We start from the raw sequence: 21,686 nt of genomic DNA, 5'->3' as shown, positions 1-21,686 counted from the left end.
TGTCTGATAGAAGGCTATTTAATAAATTATAATCCACATTACTCACACCAACCCCTATACGATTGTTTTAAGCAACATCAGCATAGCTTTTTTTTTCTTATTTATTATCAATTAAGAAATGCAACAGAATATGTTGGTAAATAAATGAAAAATTTGCATTAGATTCTGTAGGGATTGGGGATCTAGTCCAGTAAATGAAAAATCTGGAAGGCAGAATCTTCTGGAGTAGACATATCTAGAGAAGAAAGTCAGTTGGCCATCGCATTTAGGATGGGTTGCAGTTGGGAGAAATGGGGTGGAGAGAAGACAGTCAGTAAGAGATTGTGGGGTAAATGTAAGAACGGGTGCTATGGTGGAGAAGATAGCAGGCCGATATGTTAGGGCATCGCTAACCGTTCCGACACATGCAGCTGTCAATTTTGACAGCTGCAGGTGGCGATGCCCATAGACCACAGCAGGGACAGAGCTGTCCCTGGCTGTGGCAGGTGTTGGCTCTAGAGTGCGCAGGAGACCTCGCTTGAGTAGCAAGATCCCACGCAGGTGCACTGGAACAGTCTGGGACAGGGAGACACAGTAACTCAGCACTCAGCTTTCTGGACATCGTCACTTTGGATGACAAGATATTACTACATCTCGGTAATGAGGTGAAGCAGGAAGAGTTATGGCGGCATCAGTTAAAAGATAATGGCAGGATGGAAATGAATTTAGAAGCAGGATAAGATACTGTAGATATAGTCTAATTCTGTTGAGGTTTTTAAAGTGGAAGTGGCAAGCTTAGGATAGATACCGTACTGTACATACTGTATTATTTATTAATTAATTAACAGTTTATTATATTCTGTTGAACTTTACAATTGAATCAACAGTAGTAGAACAAAACTGGGTAAAAACAGACAGACGTAGAGGTAGGAGGGCCCTGCTCACAAGCTTACAATCTATAGGGAAATAGGCATTGATACACAAGGATAGGTGCTGTCTATTGCATAATGGTCCACCAGATTTCAAATGTTCTTATAGAGCTGTATGATATACTGTAGGGATGGGGTGTGAAATTGGATTGATTGAAAGTGAGCAACAATGGACAGTTCAGAGTCAAGAATGACACCTGGGCAGTGAGCTTGTGGTGTAGAGTTGATTGCTGAGTTATCAACAGTGAAAGAGATATCAGGTTTTTTAACTTTTATTGGCCAGTGGAAATATAATTAGTTCTGTTTTTGTTATGTTAAATTTGAGATGGCAAGATGTTATCCAAGATGAAATGGAAGAAAGGCATTCAGTGACACGGCCCAATTCAGATGGTGACAAATCTAGGGAGGATGGATAGATTTGAGTATCATCCACATACAGATGTGGTATAGATTGAGAAAATCAGAGGACCAAAGACTAAGCCTTGTGGCATGCCAACTGATAGAGATAGCAAGGAGGAGGTGGATTCACAGAAAAAAAAACACTGAAAGAACGATTAGATAGGTAGGTTGATAACCAAGAAAGGGCTGTGCCCTGGAGACCTAGGGATTGTAGTGTTTGTATAAGAAGAGAGTGGTCAACAGCATCAAAAGCAGCAGAGAGATCAAGAAGAATAAGTGAGTAATGGCCTTTATATTTCGCAGTGACCAGATAATTCACTACCTTAGTCAGTGCTGTCTCTGTGGAGTGTTGGGCATGAAAGCCTGACTTAAGTGGGTCCAATAACTTGTGTGTGTGTTAAGAAAGTGTGCGAGGTGAGCCTATTATTATTATTATTATTACATTTTATTTATAAGGCGACACAAGTGTTTCGCAGCGCCGTACAAAGGACAGTACAGGGAGACACATTTAGCATTACAGTAAATAAATAACAAAAAGAGCCTACAGGTAACAAGTAGCACCACACATTCTCAAGACATAATACAGCTAAGATGTAAGTAGTGAGGGAGTGACCATCGTACTACTAGGGGCTGGTGGCCATAGATGGAGATGAGCCTTTACCAGCAGGAGAGAAAGTGGGTAAAGATGGTCGCTGAGTAGGGGAGAGCTGCGAGTGAAATGTGTCGAGAAGAGGGCTTAGATAACAAGAGGAAAGAGGGCCCTGCTCTGAAAAGCTAGCAATCTAGTGGGAAGGGTTGACAGACAGATGACATGAGGTGCAAGGAAGTGGGAGGTAGCCTGATATCAGTATGCAAGTACAGCTGAGGTGTTCAAGGCATGAGGCAGGGGGATGGAGGAGCAGCCTCAGGACTAAGTTATGCATCGGGAGGGTATGCTTTGATGAATAGATGGGTTTTTAGTGCCCGTTTCAATCTTTGCAAGGTAGGGGAGAGTCTACTGAAGCAGGTGAGTGCATACCACTGAAGGGGTGCTGCATGGGCATAGTCTTGATCTCGAGCATGGGAAGCAGTGACCAGGGCGGTGGAGATGCGACAGTCACTGTTCGACCATAAGGGAGGGAGGGAGTATGAAAGGAGAGGAGGTTGGAGATTTAGGGAAAGGTGAGACCATAGCATGTTTGAATGATGAGAGGTAGATGCCGGTAGAGAGTGCTAGGTTAAAGAGGTGAGCAAGGTGGAAGCAGGCAGTGGGGGAGAGGGAGCAGAGAAGATGGGAGGGAAGGGGGTCCAGGGGGCAGGTGGAGGGGGGAGGATAAGATGAGGGAGTGGGCTTCCTTATCTGAAGTGGGACAGATAGATGGAGGGAAGGGATGATGGGGGCAGGGGGGTGACAAAGAAATGTGCATCAATAATAGCGCTAATCAGAAACCATGTGTCGTATTTTATACACCACAGTGTGGAAGGTAAGCTGAATACACTGATTCACCATAAACAGAGGTAGAGATGTCCTCAGAATTTTCTCTTATATACAATCAGTTTTTCTCCCTCTATAAACTCGTCAGGAAGCAGCTGTATATATTCTTGAGCCTGCAAAAGAGGTGTCACATCTCCCTAATTGTAAAAGGGAATTGCTCAAGGGACACTTTAAACAAAGCAGATCATGGTGCAGTATCTCTTAAAAACGACACATTTATTTTTAACAGAATGCACTTACAAGAATAAAGATTAAAAACAGCATATAACAATGAACTCCTTAGGCATATCACCAACAGCTGCAGTCCTTAATCGGGAAATCCTGAAGTGCCAGATGGTAAAGGTAGGTGGAAGTATGAGCTCCGGATGCCCAAACCCCATCACCACAGAGAAGTCCCTCTAGGTAGCAGATGGAGTCCAAATACAGTAGCCACGCAGGGGGCAGCGGGGTAGCAGAGGGGTGACGGTGGGAGATGTCGTGTCAGATGTCCTCAATTTTGGAGAGGAAGAAGGAGGCAAAGTCAGTGGCAGTGAGGGAGGACGGGAGGAGGAGGGGGCGAAGGAGAGTGTTGAAAGTTTCAAAGAACGGCTTGGACTGGAGGACTGAGAAGAGATGAGTACTTGAAAAAAGGATTGCTTGGTGAGGTAAAGAGCAGACCTGTAGGAGGAGAGAATAAACTTGAAATGGAGGAAGTCTGGCAGAGAGTGAGATTTCCTCCAGGAGCGTTCAGCGGAGCATGAGCATTTTTGGTAAGAAACGTGTTAGTTTGGTGTGCCAGGGTTGGGTTTGGAGCGGTGGAGGGGGTCAGAAGAGAGGGGGGCCACAGATGCGAGAGCAGCAGTTAGGAAAGATTTATAGTAGGAGGCTGCTTGCATGGGACAGGTCATAGTGGAAAGAGGAGAGAGGAAAGCCTTGAGGGAGTACATGAAAGTGGGGTGGAGAGATCCGAGATTGCATCTGGTGGTATTGAGTCTGGGCGTTGGAAGGAGGAAGGAGGATGAGAGGGTGAAAGAAAGCAGATGGTGGTCAGAGAGAGGGAAGGAAGAGTTTGAGAAATCAGAGAGATCACATTGGTGGGTAAAGACAAGGTCGAGGGAGTGGCCGAGATTATTAGTAGGGTTGGATGTCCATTGAGAAAGTCCAAAGTAGATGGAAATGGCGAAAAGATTCGTGGAAGCAGCATTAGTGATGTCAATAGGGATGTTAAAGTTTACGAGGATGACAGAGTGGAGGTCGGAGGAGAGAAAGTGGGGAAGCCAGGCAGCAAAGTTGTCAAGGAAAGGTGAACAGTGGCCAGGGGGGGCGGTAGATAACGGGACAGGATCGAGGAGCCATAATTCCAGTACAGTAGTGTTGTTCTGAGGAATAGAATGGTGTGGGTGTAATATTTAATGAACAAGGAGAAGGTGGGGTGTAGTGAAGGCAAAGACAGTGCAAACAGGATTTTAAGAATTAAATGGAAGGAACGCAAAGGCTGAGATGGATGCACAGTGGTTGTAGCTTGTATAAATGAGGAGTGTGAGCAATGTGTGAGAGCAGTATGGCTGTTACTTACTCAGAGAGGTAGTTCAGTGTCCAGGCTGTGCATTCTGCAGGCGTTGGTGGTAGTGGATTTGCTAACTCACTGTAGTATGTTGATTGCAATTATTTTGTAGAGGTAGGGAAGATAGTCTGCTGTCCTTCTGTTTCTCTCCTGTTTATCTCCTTATCCAAAATGCAATATCTGCTATCTTTGCACTAACATACAGATGTAGCCACCTTTATCTTGAGTGGCCGCGGCGGTTGTCCCGTTCGACCATACGCAGCGTACTGTGGCGTAGCGAGGCGCGCCTAGCCACAGAGAGGCTATCTAATCGCACGGAGACAGACATTTGACGTTTGGCGTTACCTTTACGTGTAATACCTGCGATCAGCCACCAGATGTCGCTTTTTACAATCACCACTGCGCATGCGTGTGGTCTCCCGTAAAATACAATACTGACATACATAATAAGGACTACTTTACTAAGGCGTCTCATTACGCTGCATACAGCAAATACTGTACTCATTACGCTGCATTATTTAATACAGTACTGTACAGTATATACAGTACGACACCGACGCAAATACAGTAGTACAGCATACAGTATATGATCCATCTACAATACTTTATGAATACTGTATGTGAGCGTGCAAGTCCCGCAGACAAAACACAGTACTGTAAAACCAGTAGTGTACACTGTCGCAAATGGATGTGTGTTACAAGTTCACTATTGCCTCTCAAGATTAGGAATTTTCTACAGTGTTATCGTCCTAATCCCGTAGCCATTACAGCATAATCAAAACCAACGGATTTATACATTTGTCTGCGGCGAAGTGGTGAAGTGTTTCGCTTCCTATACTCAGAGTCCAGGGTTCGATTCCTTAAGTACTGTACGAATGCATGTTACTGTAGTTTTTTTCAGACACTTTATTATTTTTTTTATTCACATACTGCAAACCAGGGCATACAGTAGCTGCATGAGCGGTTCTATGCGATCGAGTCCGGTGTACCATAATGTGCAGGTTCTATGCAGGTTAAGGTACTATGCTCCGTACACAGTACACATACAATTCTGTAGCTGGGCAGACTGAATAGAAATGGCTACCACCTATGACTCCTTGCCCCACAGAGGCCCTAGGCTACGGAGCAAGTAATAGTCCAGATTGTACAGACTATGGGGCAATGCTGAATGAGCGTCACAATCCCCTAGCTAAAATACACAGTATGCATATTATGGTACACCGGACTCGATGACATACTGTAGCACACTGGCAAAATGGCCGCCGCCCCTGAACCCTTGTGCAGGTTATGGGGCAATGCTGAAGGAGCGTCACAATCCCCTAGCCAAAATACACAGGGGAGGGATAAGCTACTGTAGGATTGCATACAGTATTACGGTACACCGGACTCAATCGCATAGCACACTGTCAAAACGACCACTACCCATGAACCCCCACCTCCTGAACCCCCACCTCGTGGCAGGCAGCAGTTGGGTATGGAATGAGAAATGGCATAAGCTGTGCAGGCTACGGGGCGATGCTGAAGGAGCGTCACAATCCCCTAGCCAAAATACACAGAGATACTGTAAGCGAGGTCTATGCACATTACAGTACTGTACGTTACACCGGGCTCGGTCGCATAGCAAACTGACAAAACACAAGTTTTACAGTACATACAGTAAAGCAGGCCAAAGCTGCAGGAGAGTTTCTACTGTAAATGTTCTATGCACCGTACGGTAATGTACACATACCTGTACAATTCTATAGCAGGGCAGACTCAATTGAAATGGCTACCGCCTGTGACTCCTACAGTAGCTCCTAGGAGGCACTCAGCTATGGAGCAAATAACAGCACAGATTTTGCAGGCTACGGGGCAATGCTGAAGGAGCGTCACAATCCCCTAGCTACAATACACAGGGGTGATAGAGATAATCGAGTGGCTGGAGGGGGGTCCCCTTGATTTAAGGGGCCCCCACTCCTCCAGGGTACTCCGGCCAGGTGTGACTAGTTGGGTATTTAATTCCATGGCCGCAGGGACCTGTATAAAAGTCTCCCCCGGCTGTGCATTATCTGTCCAGCTAGTGGAGCCCAGTGCTGATTCAAAAAATATGGGGAACCCCTACGCTTTTTTTGTCCCCCTTATTTTTTGCACCAGGACCAGGCGCAGAGCCCGGTGCTGGTTCTAAAAAGATGGGGGATCCCGTGTCCATTTTTTCCGTATTCCTTCCGGAATTCGACTGCAATTGCATATACAGTACTGTACCCCTTAATGTCACTGCTTACAGTATACAGTATTTAGACATGAGCTTGTGTACAGTATCTGTCATGAGGTGCTTTTTTCACTGACACTATAACTTTTTTCTATTGTGATATACTGTACAGAGGCGGCAAACTAGCCAAACGGGAATAATCAGCTTCTGCAGAATAAAATGAGATGCTACAGTACATGCCTATATTCTGTGAGTGACTGCGGCTCTATGAAATTAAATCAGAAAATTTAAATATGAAATGCATTACTAATGTGTGGCATTACTGTACTGTATGTGTATAAGGTGTACTACAATATTTTCTGGTGTAACATAAGGAAAGGGCACTACTGCATGGTCTAATGCAGTGGTTCTCAAACTTGGTCCTCAGGACCCCACACAGTGCATGTTTTGCAGGTAAACCAGCAAGTGCACAGATGTATTCATTACTAACTGACACATTTTAGAAGGTCCATACAGTAGGTGGAGCTAATTTTTTCACTTGTGATTCTGTGAGACCTGCAAAACCTGCACTGTGTGGGGTCCTGAGGACTGAGTTTGAGAACCTGTGGTCTAATGTAAATAAAGATGAATGTGGTGGGGTGTAATGTGAATAAGGGGCATTACTGTTAGGAGTAATGTGGTACTATGATATGATGTCATGAGAATAAGAGACACCACTGCATGATATAATGTGAATAAAGTTGCAGTACTGTGTTGTGTCATTTCATCTTCGGGTATTATTGTGTTACCATGCCCCTTCCCAGCAAGAACATACTGTACACTGTTTTGGGCTGGCACTAAATGTGCACATTGTTCTTATTTAGATTATAGGGGGTAGGAGCGCCAAAATGGGTGATGGTGCTGGGAAAGGGGTGCAGGGTTAGAGGCGGAACTACGTAGCATCTGTGCAAGAGGGCATCAGCCAAAATCTAGCCTAGGGCATCATGTTGGTCAGGTTTGGCTCTGATAATACTGTATACTGTACTCTTACTGTACTTTGCATTCAATACAGATACTGTTTGCACACAGGTTTTACATGAATCATTGGCAATGCTGCAGGAGTGTCTCATTAGGCAATCTAAAATATACCACGACTATGGGTGGGGATACAGTAGGGAAGTTCTGTCACCATAAGCTGTCTGCTGTGTATAGCATATTTCCATCTGAGATGCATTTGTGTGTTTGTAATAAGAAAAAAACATTTTACTGTACATTTAGTGGATACAGTATTTCTCCCCCATAATGACGTATCATACTGTACAGGTACCCTCATGTACTGTACCGTACCATACTGTAAAATTGAATATTTATTGGAAAAACATCAATATTAATGTAAAAATAAAGTATTACAACATCCGATTCCATGTACTGCACTGATCAAAATGTACAGTACTCTTATTCAGGACTTATAAAACTGAAAATAACTGTTCATACAGTACACATCAATAACATTACTACTGTATGATATTCTACATTAGTTTATGCAATAATCAGACAAAGGCAATTTTATCATTTTTTTTAATAATGCACCAATTTAAAATTTTAAACAGAAAATACAGAACTACATATTTGTGGCTTGACCATTTCTTTCAACTACAACAGGTAATACTTTATACAGGTGATTTATATAATTATTACAATGTTCAGGTGTGAGTACTTCTAGCCAAAATTTCTTTATCCCATCCACCAGTTGCTGTTTTGTTGTTGGCTTTGCAACACTCCTAACGTACCTCTTCAATTGAGCCCACACTAATTCGATTGGGTTCATGTCTGGTGATCTAATTAAAAAAAAAAAAAAAGCGTATAGAAAAAATTAATTACAGTACATTACAGTAAATAGAGAAAATTAAACATACAATATTGTACTGTTTATTAAACAAAAATTTTTTTTACAGTACTAGAGTGCTATCCAAAATTTTACTTGTACACTGTTGAAAGAATACTCACTCTGGTGGTGTGCGTTCCCAATTCATACCTTTCTCTTCCATAAATTTGGCTGAGGCGGAGTGTTTAGGATCATTGTCTTGGAATATCCTATGGTGAGTTGGGTAATATTTATTCACAAATGGCACCATACATTTCTCTACTATTGTTTCTTGGAAATATTTCTTATCCATGATTCCTACAGAAATCAAAAAATGTTGTTCATTAATAAGCAACTCCTTTTATTGTGCAGTTACACGTACTCTACAGTACAACATGTATTTTTACAGAACACAGGCACAGAATAAAGTATAGTACTGTACTGTACCTTCGAAAAATAATAGGGGACCAGCTCCTAATCGTGATATGCCTCCCCATACATGGATTTTCAATGGATGCTTTGGGCGTGGTTTTAAAGAGATATGGTTACGTTTCCTGAATGACATTCTGGAGAACCGCTCAAGGGCAACAGACGATTCATCTGTGAAAATGACATCATCAAATGTTTCACCACTCTCAATCCATCGCCGTGCCTGTTCCACTCTCTTTTCTTTATTCACATCTCTTATCATTGGAGATATCCTGTGAAGAGCCAAAAATAATGAAATCAGATACAGTTATGAAATTACAGATTTACAGATTACTGTATATACAGTAGACTGTATGTGCAGTATACTGTATTATATACCTACTGTATACATTAAACTGTACATACAGTACATTAAGTTACATACAGAGTAATATATATATACATACTGTACATACACACAAACACACACACACAGTATACAGTATGTAATCATCACAATAAGCCGGCAATGCTTCATTGCTGTCTCTGAGTGCCTATACAGTAGGTATCTCTTTTGGGATAGAATACTGTATATACAGTATATACACACACACATACTGTATATAGTATAAAGTACACACTCTGTATAATGATTTATGGCATTATTATATCACGTATCAAGGGATTATTAACAGTGCATTTACTGTATGGTTTATACTGCTTTCAGTATTTTACCTTGTTGCGCCAAAGGTCCATCCCATTTTCCGTCGCATCCTTCTGATGCTGGTGGCCGATATGTCCAGGTCATACTTGGAATGGAGAATTCGTTTTATTTGCAGAGCAGTACGCTCATCATCCTCACGAGTTAGTTCCTCCACAATTTGTTGCACTCTCCTACAGTACAATACAGTATGAAAAATATGAATTCATGAACAGCACAATCACAGTTACAATTGATGAAGTTTTTATTTTATTTCAAAAAAATTGTTTATGGTATAAAGCAAGTCATTTAAACATTACAGTAGTGTACAGTACGTACCATGTGCATTTTGTAGGAAATACAAATCTGGGCGTTGTTCTCTCGAATGCATGATAGCGCACCGTTTCTAAAGTGACTATAATGCCACTTTCCTTGAGCCATGCATGGATCTCTTTGATGGTTTTATTTTCTTTTTTCATGTTGGCGATTATCTTGCTCATCGTTTTGTTGATAGTTACTGGCATGTTGTCCAACTATAATTCCTGTATGGAGAGAAAACATTTGTGAATACTGTAGTCTACAATTTACACATCTGAAAATGCATAAGAGTTTTATGATAGAAGTTAATACTGTACATGTTTACTATCCAGTACCTGATGTTCAAATTTAAGTATTGTATACTGTACAGTACTGAAAATACAACTTCAGTGTTATGGACTGCAATTAGTTTCCTGTATGAAACAGATACAGTACAGTAAATAACCCTCCTTGGAAGTGCATGGGCCCTGTGAGACTTACAGTAGTGTACAGCATAAGGGTCGACTGACATGATGTACAAGCATTACATACAGTACATGTCAGTACTGTATGTAAATTCTTCAATTATTGCCTAACAACAATGCTGCTTACTGTATATTAAATACTGTAGGCCTAGAAATGTGCATCTCAATATAGTAGTTAAAAACACAGGGGCCTATGTGGATAAGCGAGTTCTATGCACACAAAAAATGGCCACCGACCGTGAACCCCCAGCACGTGGCAGCGCTCGGATATGTAGTGAGATACAGTATGGCATACATTTCACAGTTCAGGGGGCAATGCTGAAGGAGCGTCACAATCCCCTAGCTCAATTACATTGGGATAAGCGAGGCCTATGCACATTACGGTATACCGAGCTGGATCGCTTAGCAACCTGACAAAATGGCCGCCGACCGTGAACTCCCAGCACGTGGCAGCGCTCGGATATGTAGTGAGATACAATATGGCATACATTTCACAGTTCAGGGGGCAATGCTGGGCAAACCTGTGTGCATCCTTCCATTGACTGTCTTACAATGGAAATAAAATAATACAGTGCATTATTACAGAAAAAAAAAAAAAAAAAAAAAAAAGAAAGAAAGCACATCATGTCTCGAACCCTGGACCCCCAGTGAGGGAGGTGGGAGCCTTCACCCCTAGCCCACGACGCCTCATGAGAGATTTCTAATTTCATGTGTGAAAGTACTGCAAACAGCGCCCGGCCCTCGCCCCATTGCTGTTGGTTTATGCCTTAGAGGACTCGGACGCTCGCATTTGTAAAGCACGGTGTTTTCCTCCGCCTCCTGCTAGCCTGTTGCCCTTCCCCCATGGGAGCCTGCACAGATCATGCAGTAGACAGGGAGGGAATGCAGGTCATGTGCAATACACAAACGCCCACTGTAGTACTATTTTGCTCACTTACAGTACCGTACTGTAGGTTGCATTTAGCGTAAAGAATCGCTCCTGCAGATGTACTTTGATTTATGTGAAACCTGTGTGCATCCTTCCATTGGATGTACTGTATTGGAGAGAAAAAAAAAAATGTTAAAGTGAATGTCACGGGAACACATTAAAAATAAGGTTGGCACTTCCTTCCCATTGGTGTTGGTTTACAGTATGCCGTAGTGTACTCGGATGCTCATGTAATTGCATTTCAAAGGCACAGTATTTTCCATCGTCTCCCCCCTACCCCCATCGCCCTTCCCCCCTGGGGGCCTGCACAGGGAAGGAAATTCAGGTCCTGTGCAATGCACAAACGCTGAAGATCTACAGTACTGTTTTGCTTAGTTGGTAGCGCCAGAATACACTCATTTCATTCACGCTGTTTGGGTGCATTTAGCGTAAAGAATCGCTCCTGCAGATGTACTTTGATATATGTGAAACCTGTGTGCATCCTTCCATTGACTGTCTTACAATGGAAATAAAATAATACAGTGCATTATTACAGAAAAAAAAAAAAAAAAAAAAAAAGAAAGAAAGCACATCATGTCTCGAACCCTGGACCCCCAGTGAGGGAGGTGGGAGCCTTCACCCCTAGCCCACGACGCCTCATGAGAGATTTCTAATTTCATGTGTGAAAGTACTGCAAACAGCGCCCGGCCCTCGCCCCATTGCTGTTGGTTTATGCCTTAGAGGACTCGGACGCTCGCATTTGTAAAGCACGGTGTTTTCCTCCGCCTCCTGCTAGCCTGTTGCCCTTCCCCCATGGGAGCCTGCACAGATCATGCAGTAGACAGGGAGGGAATGCAGGTCATGTGCAATACACAAACGCCCACTGTAGTACTATTTTGCTCACTTACAGTACCGTACTGTAGGTTGCATTTAGCGTAAAGAATCGCTCCTGCAGATGTACTTTGATTTATGTGAAACCTGTGTGCATCCTTCCATTGGATGTACTGTATTGGAGAGAAAAAAAAAAAATGTTAAAGTGAATGTCACGGGAACACATTAAAAATAAGGTTGGCACTTCCTTCCCATTGGTGTTGGTTTACAGTATGCCGTAGTGTACTCGGACGCTCATGTAATTGCATTTCAAAGGCACAGTATTTTCCATCGTCTCCCCCCTACCCCCATCGCCCTTCCCCCCTGGGGGCCTGCACAGGGAAGGAAATTCAGGTCCTGTGCAATGCACAAACGCTGAAGATCTACAGTACTGTTTTGCTTAGTTGGTAGCGCCAGAATACACTCATTTCATTCACGCTGTTTGGGTGCATTTAGCGTAAAGAATCGCTCCTGCAGATGTACTTTGATTTATGTGAAACCTGTGTGCATCCTTCCATTGACTGTCTTACAATGGAAATAAAATAATACAGTGCATTATTACAGAAAAAAAAAAAAAAAAAGAAAGAAAGCACATCATGTCTCGAACCCTGGACCCCCAGTGAGGGAGGTGGGAGCCTTCACCCCTAGCCCACGACGCCTCATGAGAGATTTCTAATTTCATGTGTGAAAGTACTGCAAACAGCGCCCGGCCCTCGCCCCATTGCTGTTGGTTTATGCCTTAGAGGACTCGGACGCTCGCATTTGTAAAGCACGGTGTTTTCCTCCGCCTCCTGCTAGCCTGTTGCCCTTCCCCCATGGGAGCCTGCACATATCATGCAGTAGACAGGGAGGGAATGCAGGTCATGTGCAATACACAAACGCCCACTGTAGTACTATTTTGCTCACTTACAGTACCGTACTGTAGGTTGCATTTAGCGTAAAGAATCGCTCCTGCAGATGTACTTTGATTTATGTGAAACCTGTGTGCATCCTTCCATTGGATGTACTGTATTGGAGAGAAAAAAAAAAATGTTAAAGTGAATGTCACGGGAACACATTAAAAATAAGGTTGGCACTTCCTTCCCATTGGTGTTGGTTTACAGTATGCCGTAGTGTACTCGGACGCTCATGTAATTGCATTTCAAAGGCACAGTATTTTCCATCGTCTCCCCCCTACCCCCATCGCCCTTCCCCCCTGGGGGCCTGCACAGGGAAGGAAATTCAGGTCCTGTGCAATGCACAAACGCTGAAGATCTACAGTACTGTTTTGCTTAGTTGGTAGCGCCAGAATACACTCATTTCATTCACGCTGTTTGGGTGCATTTAGCGTAAAGAATCGCTCCTGCAGATGTACTTTGATTTATGTGAAACCTGTGTGCATCCTTCCATTGACTGTCTTACAATGGAAATAAAATAATACAGTGCATTATTACAGAAAAAAAAAAAAAAAAAAAAAAGAAAGAAAGCACATCATGTCTCGAACCCTGGACCCCCAGTGAGGGAGGTGGGAGCCTTCACCCCTAGCCCACGACGCCTCATGAGAGATTTCTAATTTCATGTGTGAAAGTACTGCAAACAGCGCCCGGCCCTCGCCCCATTGCTGTTGGTTTATGCCTTAGAGGACTCGGACGCTCGCATTTGTAAAGCACGGTGTTTTCCTCCGCCTCCTGCTAGCCTGTTGCCCTTCCCCCATGGGAGCCTGCACAGATCATGCAGTAGACAGGGAGGGAATGCAGGTCATGTGCAATACACAAACGCCCACTGTAGTACTATTTTGCTCACTTACAGTACCGTACTGTAGGTTGCATTTAGCGTAAAGAATCGCTCCTGCAGATGTACTTTGATTTATGTGAAACCTGTGTGCATCCTTCCATTGGATGTACTGTATTGGAGAGAAAAAAAAAAAATGTTAAAGTGAATGTCACGGGAACACATTAAAAATAAGGTTGGCACTTCCTTCCCATTGGTGTTGGTTTACAGTATGCCGTAGTGTACTCGGACGCTCATGTAATTGCATTTCAAAGGCACAGTATTTTCCATCGTCTCCCCCCTACCCCCATCGCCCTTCCCCCCTGGGGGCCTGCACAGGGAAGGAAATTCAGGTCCTGTGCAATGCACAAACGCTGAAGATCTACAGTACTGTTTTGCTTAGTTGGTAGCGCCAGAATACACTCATTTCATTCACGCTGTTTGGGTGCATTTAGCGTAAAGAATCGCTCCTGCAGATGTACTTTGATTTATGTGAAACCTGTGTGCATCCTTCCATTGACTGTCTTACAATGGAAATAAAATAATACAGTGCATTATTACAGAAAAAAAAAAAAAAAAAAAAAAGAAAGAAAGCACATCATGTCTCGAACCCTGGACCCCCAGTGAGGGAGGTGGGAGCCTTCACCCCTAGCCCACGACGCCTCATGAGAGATTTCTAATTTCATGTGTGAAAGTACTGCAAACAGCGCCCGGCCCTCGCCCCATTGCTGTTGGTTTATGCCTTAGAGGACTCGGACGCTCGCATTTGTAAAGCACGGTGTTTTCCTCCGCCTCCTGCTAGCCTGTTGCCCTTCCCCCATGGGAGCCTGCACAGATCATGCAGTAGACAGGGAGGGAATGCAGGTCATGTGCAATACACAAACGCCCACTGTAGTACTATTTTGCTCACTTACAGTACCGTACTGTAGGTTGCATTTAGCGTAAAGAATCGCTCCTGCAGATGTACTTTGATTTATGTGAAACCTGTGTGCATCCTTCCATTGGATGTACTGTATTGGAGAGAAAAAAAAAAATGTTAAAGTGAATGTCACGGGAACACATTAAAAATAAGGTTGGCACTTCCTTCCCATTGGTGTTGGTTTACAGTATGCCGTAGTGTACTCGGACGCTCATGTAATTGCATTTCAAAGGCACAGTATTTTCCATCGTCTCCCCCCTACCCCCATCGCCCTTCCCCCCTGGGGGCCTGCACAGGGAAGGAAATTCAGGTCCTGTGCAATGCACAAACGCTGAAGATCTACAGTACTGTTTTGCTTAGTTGGTAGCGCCAGAATACACTCATTTCATTCACGCTGTTTGGGTGCATTTAGCGTAAAGAATCGCTCCTGCAGATGTACTTTGATTTATGTGAAACCTGTGTGCATCCTTCCATTGACTGTCTTACAATGGAAATAAAATAATACAGTGCATTATTACAGAAAAAAAAAAAAAAAAAAAAAAGAAAGAAAGCACATCATGTCTCGAACCCTGGACCCCCAGTGAGGGAGGTGGGAGCCTTCACCCCTAGCCCACGACGCCTCATGAGAGATTTCTAATTTCATGTGTGAAAGTACTGCAAACAGCGCCCGGCCCTCGCCCCATTGCTGTTGGTTTATGCCTTAGAGGACTCGGACGCTCGCATTTGTAAAGCACGGTGTTTTCCTCCGCCTCCTGCTAGTCCTCCATTCCCATTATGCATTAGCGAACTCAGACGCTCATATATTTTATATTTTAAAAAGCACGGTGTTTATACATTGTACTGTACATTATTCCTTTTACACAATTACTGTAGTTGCGTCTCCATACACATACAGTACTGTACTCCATACTTTTTCCACCGCTTCCCGTTACGCCTACAGTATTGCCAGAGCTGTAGATCAATCCGCCGCTATACTGTACGATCGAAAGTACTGGATTAGTGGAGCATTAGCCACACAGTGGTGGAGATGTGTAATGCATGATGAGTATCTAGATCGTCTCAACGCGCCTGCCTGTGATTAAACTCAGCTATCGCCTTAGCGTGGCTAAACGCCCGTCTCGGCGGAGAAACAGTCAAGATAAAGTTGGCTACATCTGTACTTAATAGCTAAGATGCTTTGCAGCCAAATATTTACTGATTAAATATACATGCAAACAGGGTTACAGGCTTGATTGCTAGTAGCACCCAACCTCTGAAACCCCACCCACAACAAAAGGATTGCAGTAGGTGTGAACATCTACAAACCAGTACCTCCCCCACTAGTACACAGTGATTTCCTACTTTAGTAGTGGCTAGGAATAACTAATTATAAGTAAAGTTGCAGGTTACCTAGCACAATTCAAATAAGCATGAAAAGTTGCAGGAATGAGATTGTTACATAAGTAAGATAAAGTTGCAGGTTACCTAGCACAATTCAAAATCAGGGTAAGTAAGTCTCTCGAGTAGCTTAGAGGGGCATGGTAATTTGACAGAGAGTTAGGGTCAGAATCTGTTTTTTTTTCCAGAATGGGAGTAATCACTGAATGCTTATACAGGGATGGAGAGAGACCAGTAGACAGAGAGATTACACATTTTAGGTAAAGTTGGGATGAGCACAGGAGACAGAGCTTTACTTATTTGTGAGGGTATAGAATCAAGTGTAGAGGTAGTAGAATAGGCAGATGAGAAGAGTGCAGAAACTCCATCTTCATTTGTGGGATCAAATTAAGAGGGGTAGGAGGTTTCAGGTAGGGAATTGAGCAGGTTACTGGCTGTGGAAGGGCATATCATTTCATTTCAGATCTTATTAATCTTGTCCTTGAAATATAAACCAAGGTCTTGTGCACTGATAGTAGGTGGTGGTATTGCTGACAGAGTTACTGTATAAGAAGTGATTTGAATGTATTAAAAAGTTGCTTGGATTTAGAGGCTTGAGCAGAAATGACAGATTGGAAATATGTTTGTTCGGCAGAACCAGGGCATTACATTTAGAGTGGTAAATGGTCTTATATACGAAGAAGTCACTTGAATTACGAGATTTACACCACTGATGTGTCTTGTGAATATAAACTGCCACGGTTGACATCTAAGACTACGTGGATTGTGATGAGTAACTGGAGCCACATCATTGAGTGATGTTTCTGAGTTTGGTGAAGGTGTGTTACAGTAGTCTCAGGAGAGGCGAATGTAGAAATAGGTGAGAATAACTGTTGCAGAGAGGTAAATAGTTGTTGAAAATTGATAGCGTTAATATTTCTGCAGGTCTGAAGAGGTTTTATAGACTACAGTGACATTGAGTTTTAAGTACAAGACGAAAATAAGTCAGTTTATATAGATAGAGGTAAGATAAAAGCTCATGAATGTTAATAAGAGGGGAGTGGATTAATGAAGTTGCAATGTGCATTGAGATATGAGTTGCAGTGATAGTGAAGGATGTTGATACTTTAGAGCATATTCCATGAAGTGGTATTAGGAAACACAGTTTGTGGTACATGGAGTTTTTGGAAATAAAGTATACATACAGTTATAAGGGTAGCATATAAGGATTATGCTAATTTTATGGTGAAATTACCTGGTCTCCAATGTTTTTCAACTGTTAGTTTAAATGTTATTTCAAAGATTTTAACACTTTGTAATTTCCACACTTCAAATATTTCCACCACAGACAACTGCACCCTGTAAATGAATGCAAAGATATAGTAGGACTCATTAACAAAGGCCACAGCTTAAGCCAAATGTCATCTAATCAAAGGACTAAAAATCACTTATAAGGCATGGTTTTGCCTTATAAGTGATTGCCCCTTTAAAAAAACATCCACGATCAGCTGGCCTCCCTCACGTCCAGCGAGACAATTACATCCAACCATACTTTTTTGAGATTTGCTTCATGCCAGAGTACATATTACAGCAAATTCTTCTTGCATTAGTGTGAAAGTACTGTAACATAATTACCCATGCTTTTGAGTGTTCTTCCAATATCTCTGTGCTGTGGCTGATCCTTTTAAATACTGCCATAATTTCACTAACATATCACTCATCTCCTGATATACTCTGTGCTGCTGGGGACCCTGCTCCTCCCAATATATAGCTCCCAGTCTGTGGTTTCCTGCTTCCTCCATTCCCCTCCTCACATCATGTCACTGCCCCTGTCACATGCAGCCCTGTCCTCACTGACACATCACTCATCTCCTGATATACTCTGTGCTGCTGGGGACCCTGCTCCTCCCACTATATAACTCTCAGTCTGTGGCTTCCTGCTGCCTCCATTCCCCTCCTCACATTATGTCACTGCCCCTGTCACATGCAGCCCTGTCCTCACTGACACATCACTCATCTCCTGATATACTCTGTGCTGCTGGGGAACCTGCTCCTCCCACTATATAACTCTCAGTCTGTGGCTTCCTGCTGCCTTCATTCCCCTCCTCACATCATGTCACTGCCCCTGTCATGTGTAGCCCTGTCCTCTCTGACACATAACTCATCTCCTGATATACTCTGTGCTGCTGGGGACCCTGCTCCTTCCACTATATAACTCTCAGTCTGTGGCTTCCTGCTGCCTCCATTCCTCTCCACCCATCATGTCACTGCCCCTGTCACATGCAGCCCTGTCCTCACTGACACATCACTCATCTCCTGATATACTCTGTGCTGCTGGGGACCCTGCTCCTCCCACTATATAACTCTCAGTCTGTGGCTTCCTGCTGCCTCCATTCCCCTCCTCACATTATGTCACTGCCCCTGTCACATGCAGCCCTGTCCTCACTGACACATCACTCATCTCCTGATATACTCTGTGCTGCTGGGGATCCTGCTCCTCCCACTATGTAACTCTCAGTCTGTGGCTTTCTGCTGCCTCCATTACCCTCTTCATATCATGTCACTGCCCCTGTCACATGCAGCCCTGTCCTCACTGACACATCACTCATCTCCTGATATGCTCTGTGCTGCTGGGGGACCCTGATCCTCCCACTATATAACTCTCAGTCTGTGGCTTCCTGCTGCCTCCATTCCCCCCCTTACATCATGTCACTGCCCCTGTCACATGCAGCCCTGTCCACACTGACACATCCCTCATCTCCTGATATACTCTGTGCTGCTGGGGACACTGCTCCTCCCACTATACAACTCTCAGTCTGTGGCTTCCTGCTGCCTCCATTCCCCTCCTCACACCATGTCGCTGCCCCTGTCACATGCAGCACTGTCCTCACTGACACATCACTGATCTCCTGATATACTCTATGCTGCTGGAGACCCTGCTCCTCCCACTACATAGCTCTCAGTCTGTGGCTTCCTGCTGCCTCCATTCCCCTCCTCACATCATGTCACTGCCCCTGTCACATGCAGCCCTGTCCTCACTGACACATCACTCATCTCCTGATATACTCTGTGCTGCTGGGGACCCTGCTCCTTCCACTATATAACTGTCAGTCTGTGGCTTCCTGATGCCTCCATTCCACTCCTCACATCATGTCACTGCCCCTGTCACATGCAGCCCTGCCCTCACTGACACATCACTCATCTCCTGATATACTCTGTGCTGCTGGGGACCCTGCTCCTTCCACTATATAACTGTCAGTCTGTGGCTTCCTGCTGCCTCCATTCCCCTCCTCACATCATGTCACTGCCCCTGTCACATGCAGCCCTGTCCTCTCTGACACATCACTCATCTCATTTGCTGCTGGGGACCCTGCTCCTTCCACTATATAACTCTCAGCCCGTGGCTTCCTGCTGCCTCCATTTCCCTCCTCATATCATGTCACTGCCCCTGTCACATGCAGCCCTGTCCTCACTGACACATCACTCCTCTCCTGATATACTCTGTGCTGCTGGGGATCCTGATCCTCCCACTATATAACTCTCAGTCTGTGGCTTCCTGCTGCCTCCATTCCCCTCCTCACATCATGTCACTGCCCCTGTCAAATGCAGCCCTGTCCTTACTGACACATCACTCATCTCCTGATATACTCTGTGCTGCTGGGGATCCTGCTCCTCCCACTATGTAACTCTCAGTCTGTGGCTTCCTACTGTCTCCATTCCCCTCCTCACATCATGTCACTGCCCCTGTCACATGCAGACCTGTCATCACTGACACATCACTCATCTCCTGATATACTCTGTGCTGCTGGGGACCCTGCTCCTCCACTATATAACTCTCAGTCTGTGGCTTCCTGCTGCCTCCATTCCCCTCCTCACATCATGTCACTGCCCCTGTCACATGCAGCCCTGTCCTCACTGACACATCACTCATCTCCTGATATATTCTGTGCTGCTGGGAACCCTGCTCCTCCCACTATATAACGCTCAGTCTCTGGCATCCTGCTGTCTCCTTTCCCCTACTCATATCATGTCACTGCCCCTGTCACATGCAGCCCTGTTCTCACTGACACATCACTCATCTCCTGATATACTCTGTGCTGCTGGGAACCCTGCTCCTACCATTATCTAACTCTCTTCCTGTTGCTTCCTCCATTCCCCCCTCACATCATGTCACTGCCCCTGTCATGTGTAGCCCTGTCCTCACTGACACATCACTCATCTCCTGATAAACTCTGTGCTGCTGGGGACCCTGCTCCTCCCAATATATAGCTCCCAGTCTGTGGTTTCCTGCTTCCTCCATTCCCCTCCTCACATCATGTCACTGCCCCTGTCACATGCAGCCCTGTCCTCACTGACACATCACTCATCTCCTGATATACTCTGTGCTGCTGGGGACCCTGCTCCTCCACTATATAACTCTCAGTCTGTGGCTTCCTGCTGCCTCCATTCTCCTCCTCACATCATGTCACTGCCCCTGTCACATGCAGCCCTGTCCTCACTCACACATCCCTCACCTCCTGATATTCTCTGTGCTGCTGGGAACCCTGCTCCTCTCACTATATAACGATCAGTCTCTGGCTTCCTGCTGTCTCCATTCCCCTACTCATATCATGTCACTGCCCCTGTCACATGCAGCCCTGTCCTCACTGACACATCACTCATCTCCTGATATGCTCTGTGCTGCTGGGAACCCTGCTCCTCCCACTATATAACGCTCAGTCTCTTGCTTCCTGCTGTCTCCATTCCTCTACTCATATCATGTCACTGCCCCTGTCACATGCAGCCCTGTCCTCACTGACACATCACTCATCTCCTGATATACTCTGTGCTGCTGGGGACCCTGCTCCTCCCACTATATAACTCTCAGTCGGTGGCTTCCTGCACCTCCATTCCCCTCCTCACATCATGTCACTGCCCCTGTCACATGCAGCCCTGTCCTCACTGACACATCACTCATCTCCTGATATACTCTGTGCTGCTGGGGACCCTGCCCCTCCCACTATATAACTCTCAGTCTGTGGCTTCCTGCTGCCTCCATTCCCCTCCTCACATCATGTCACTGCCCCTGTCACATGCAGCCCTGTCCTCACTGACACATCACTCATCTCCTGATATACTCTGTGCTGCTGGGGAACCTGCTCCTCCCACTATATAACTCTCAGTACTGTATGTGGCTTCCTGCTGCCTCCATTCCCCTCCTCACATCATGTTACTGCCCCTGTCACATGCAGCCCTGTCCTCACTGACACATCACTCATCTCCTGATATACTCTGTGCTGCTGGGGACCCTGCTCCTCCCACTATATAACTCTCAGTCTGTGGCTTCCTGCTGCCTCCATTCCTCTCCTCACATCATGTCACTGCCCCTGTCACATGCAGCCCTTTCCTCACTGACACATTACTCATCACATTTAATCCTAGAACACCCCCCCCCCCTTTATTATGACATAAATAAAGTGTCAACCGATAAGATTAAAGAGTGTTGGTAGGTTACAAATTATGAGGTCAGGTTGTCCATGATTAATCTTTTTGCCGTGGATGACTAGTGTTGTAGTTATTGGATATTAGAAGTTTTCCAGGGAGTCCCAGGATCACTGTTAAACATTAGCACAAAAGGGGCTATTGGTTTCATGGTGAGTC

General features: G+C 44.6%; 1 protein-coding gene across 1 annotated transcript in view; it reads right to left on the bottom strand.

Moving 5' to 3' along the window:
* The window catches only part of LOC134933995 (olfactory receptor 11A1-like), a 37,460-nt gene extending 19,693 nt beyond the window's left edge, over positions 1 to 17,767 (bottom strand). Inside the window, exons 1-2 of the mRNA XM_063929521.1 lie at positions 17,682 to 17,767; positions 17,302 to 17,405 (exon numbers count right to left, since the gene is read on the bottom strand). Coding sequence (XP_063785591.1) covers positions 17,302 to 17,405; positions 17,682 to 17,767 — 190 coding nt within the window. The remainder of the gene's footprint in view (positions 1 to 17,301; positions 17,406 to 17,681) is intronic.
* Positions 17,768 to 21,686: the final 3,919 nt, after the last annotated feature.

Source organism: Pseudophryne corroboree, chromosome 6, assembly GCF_028390025.1.
Source record: "Pseudophryne corroboree isolate aPseCor3 chromosome 6, aPseCor3.hap2, whole genome shotgun sequence".
In the NCBI taxonomy this organism is placed as follows: Eukaryota; Metazoa; Chordata; class Amphibia; order Anura; family Myobatrachidae; genus Pseudophryne; species Pseudophryne corroboree.
The sequence above is the reverse complement of the archived record's forward strand: the minus strand, read 5'-3'. Positions and strand labels throughout refer to the sequence as shown.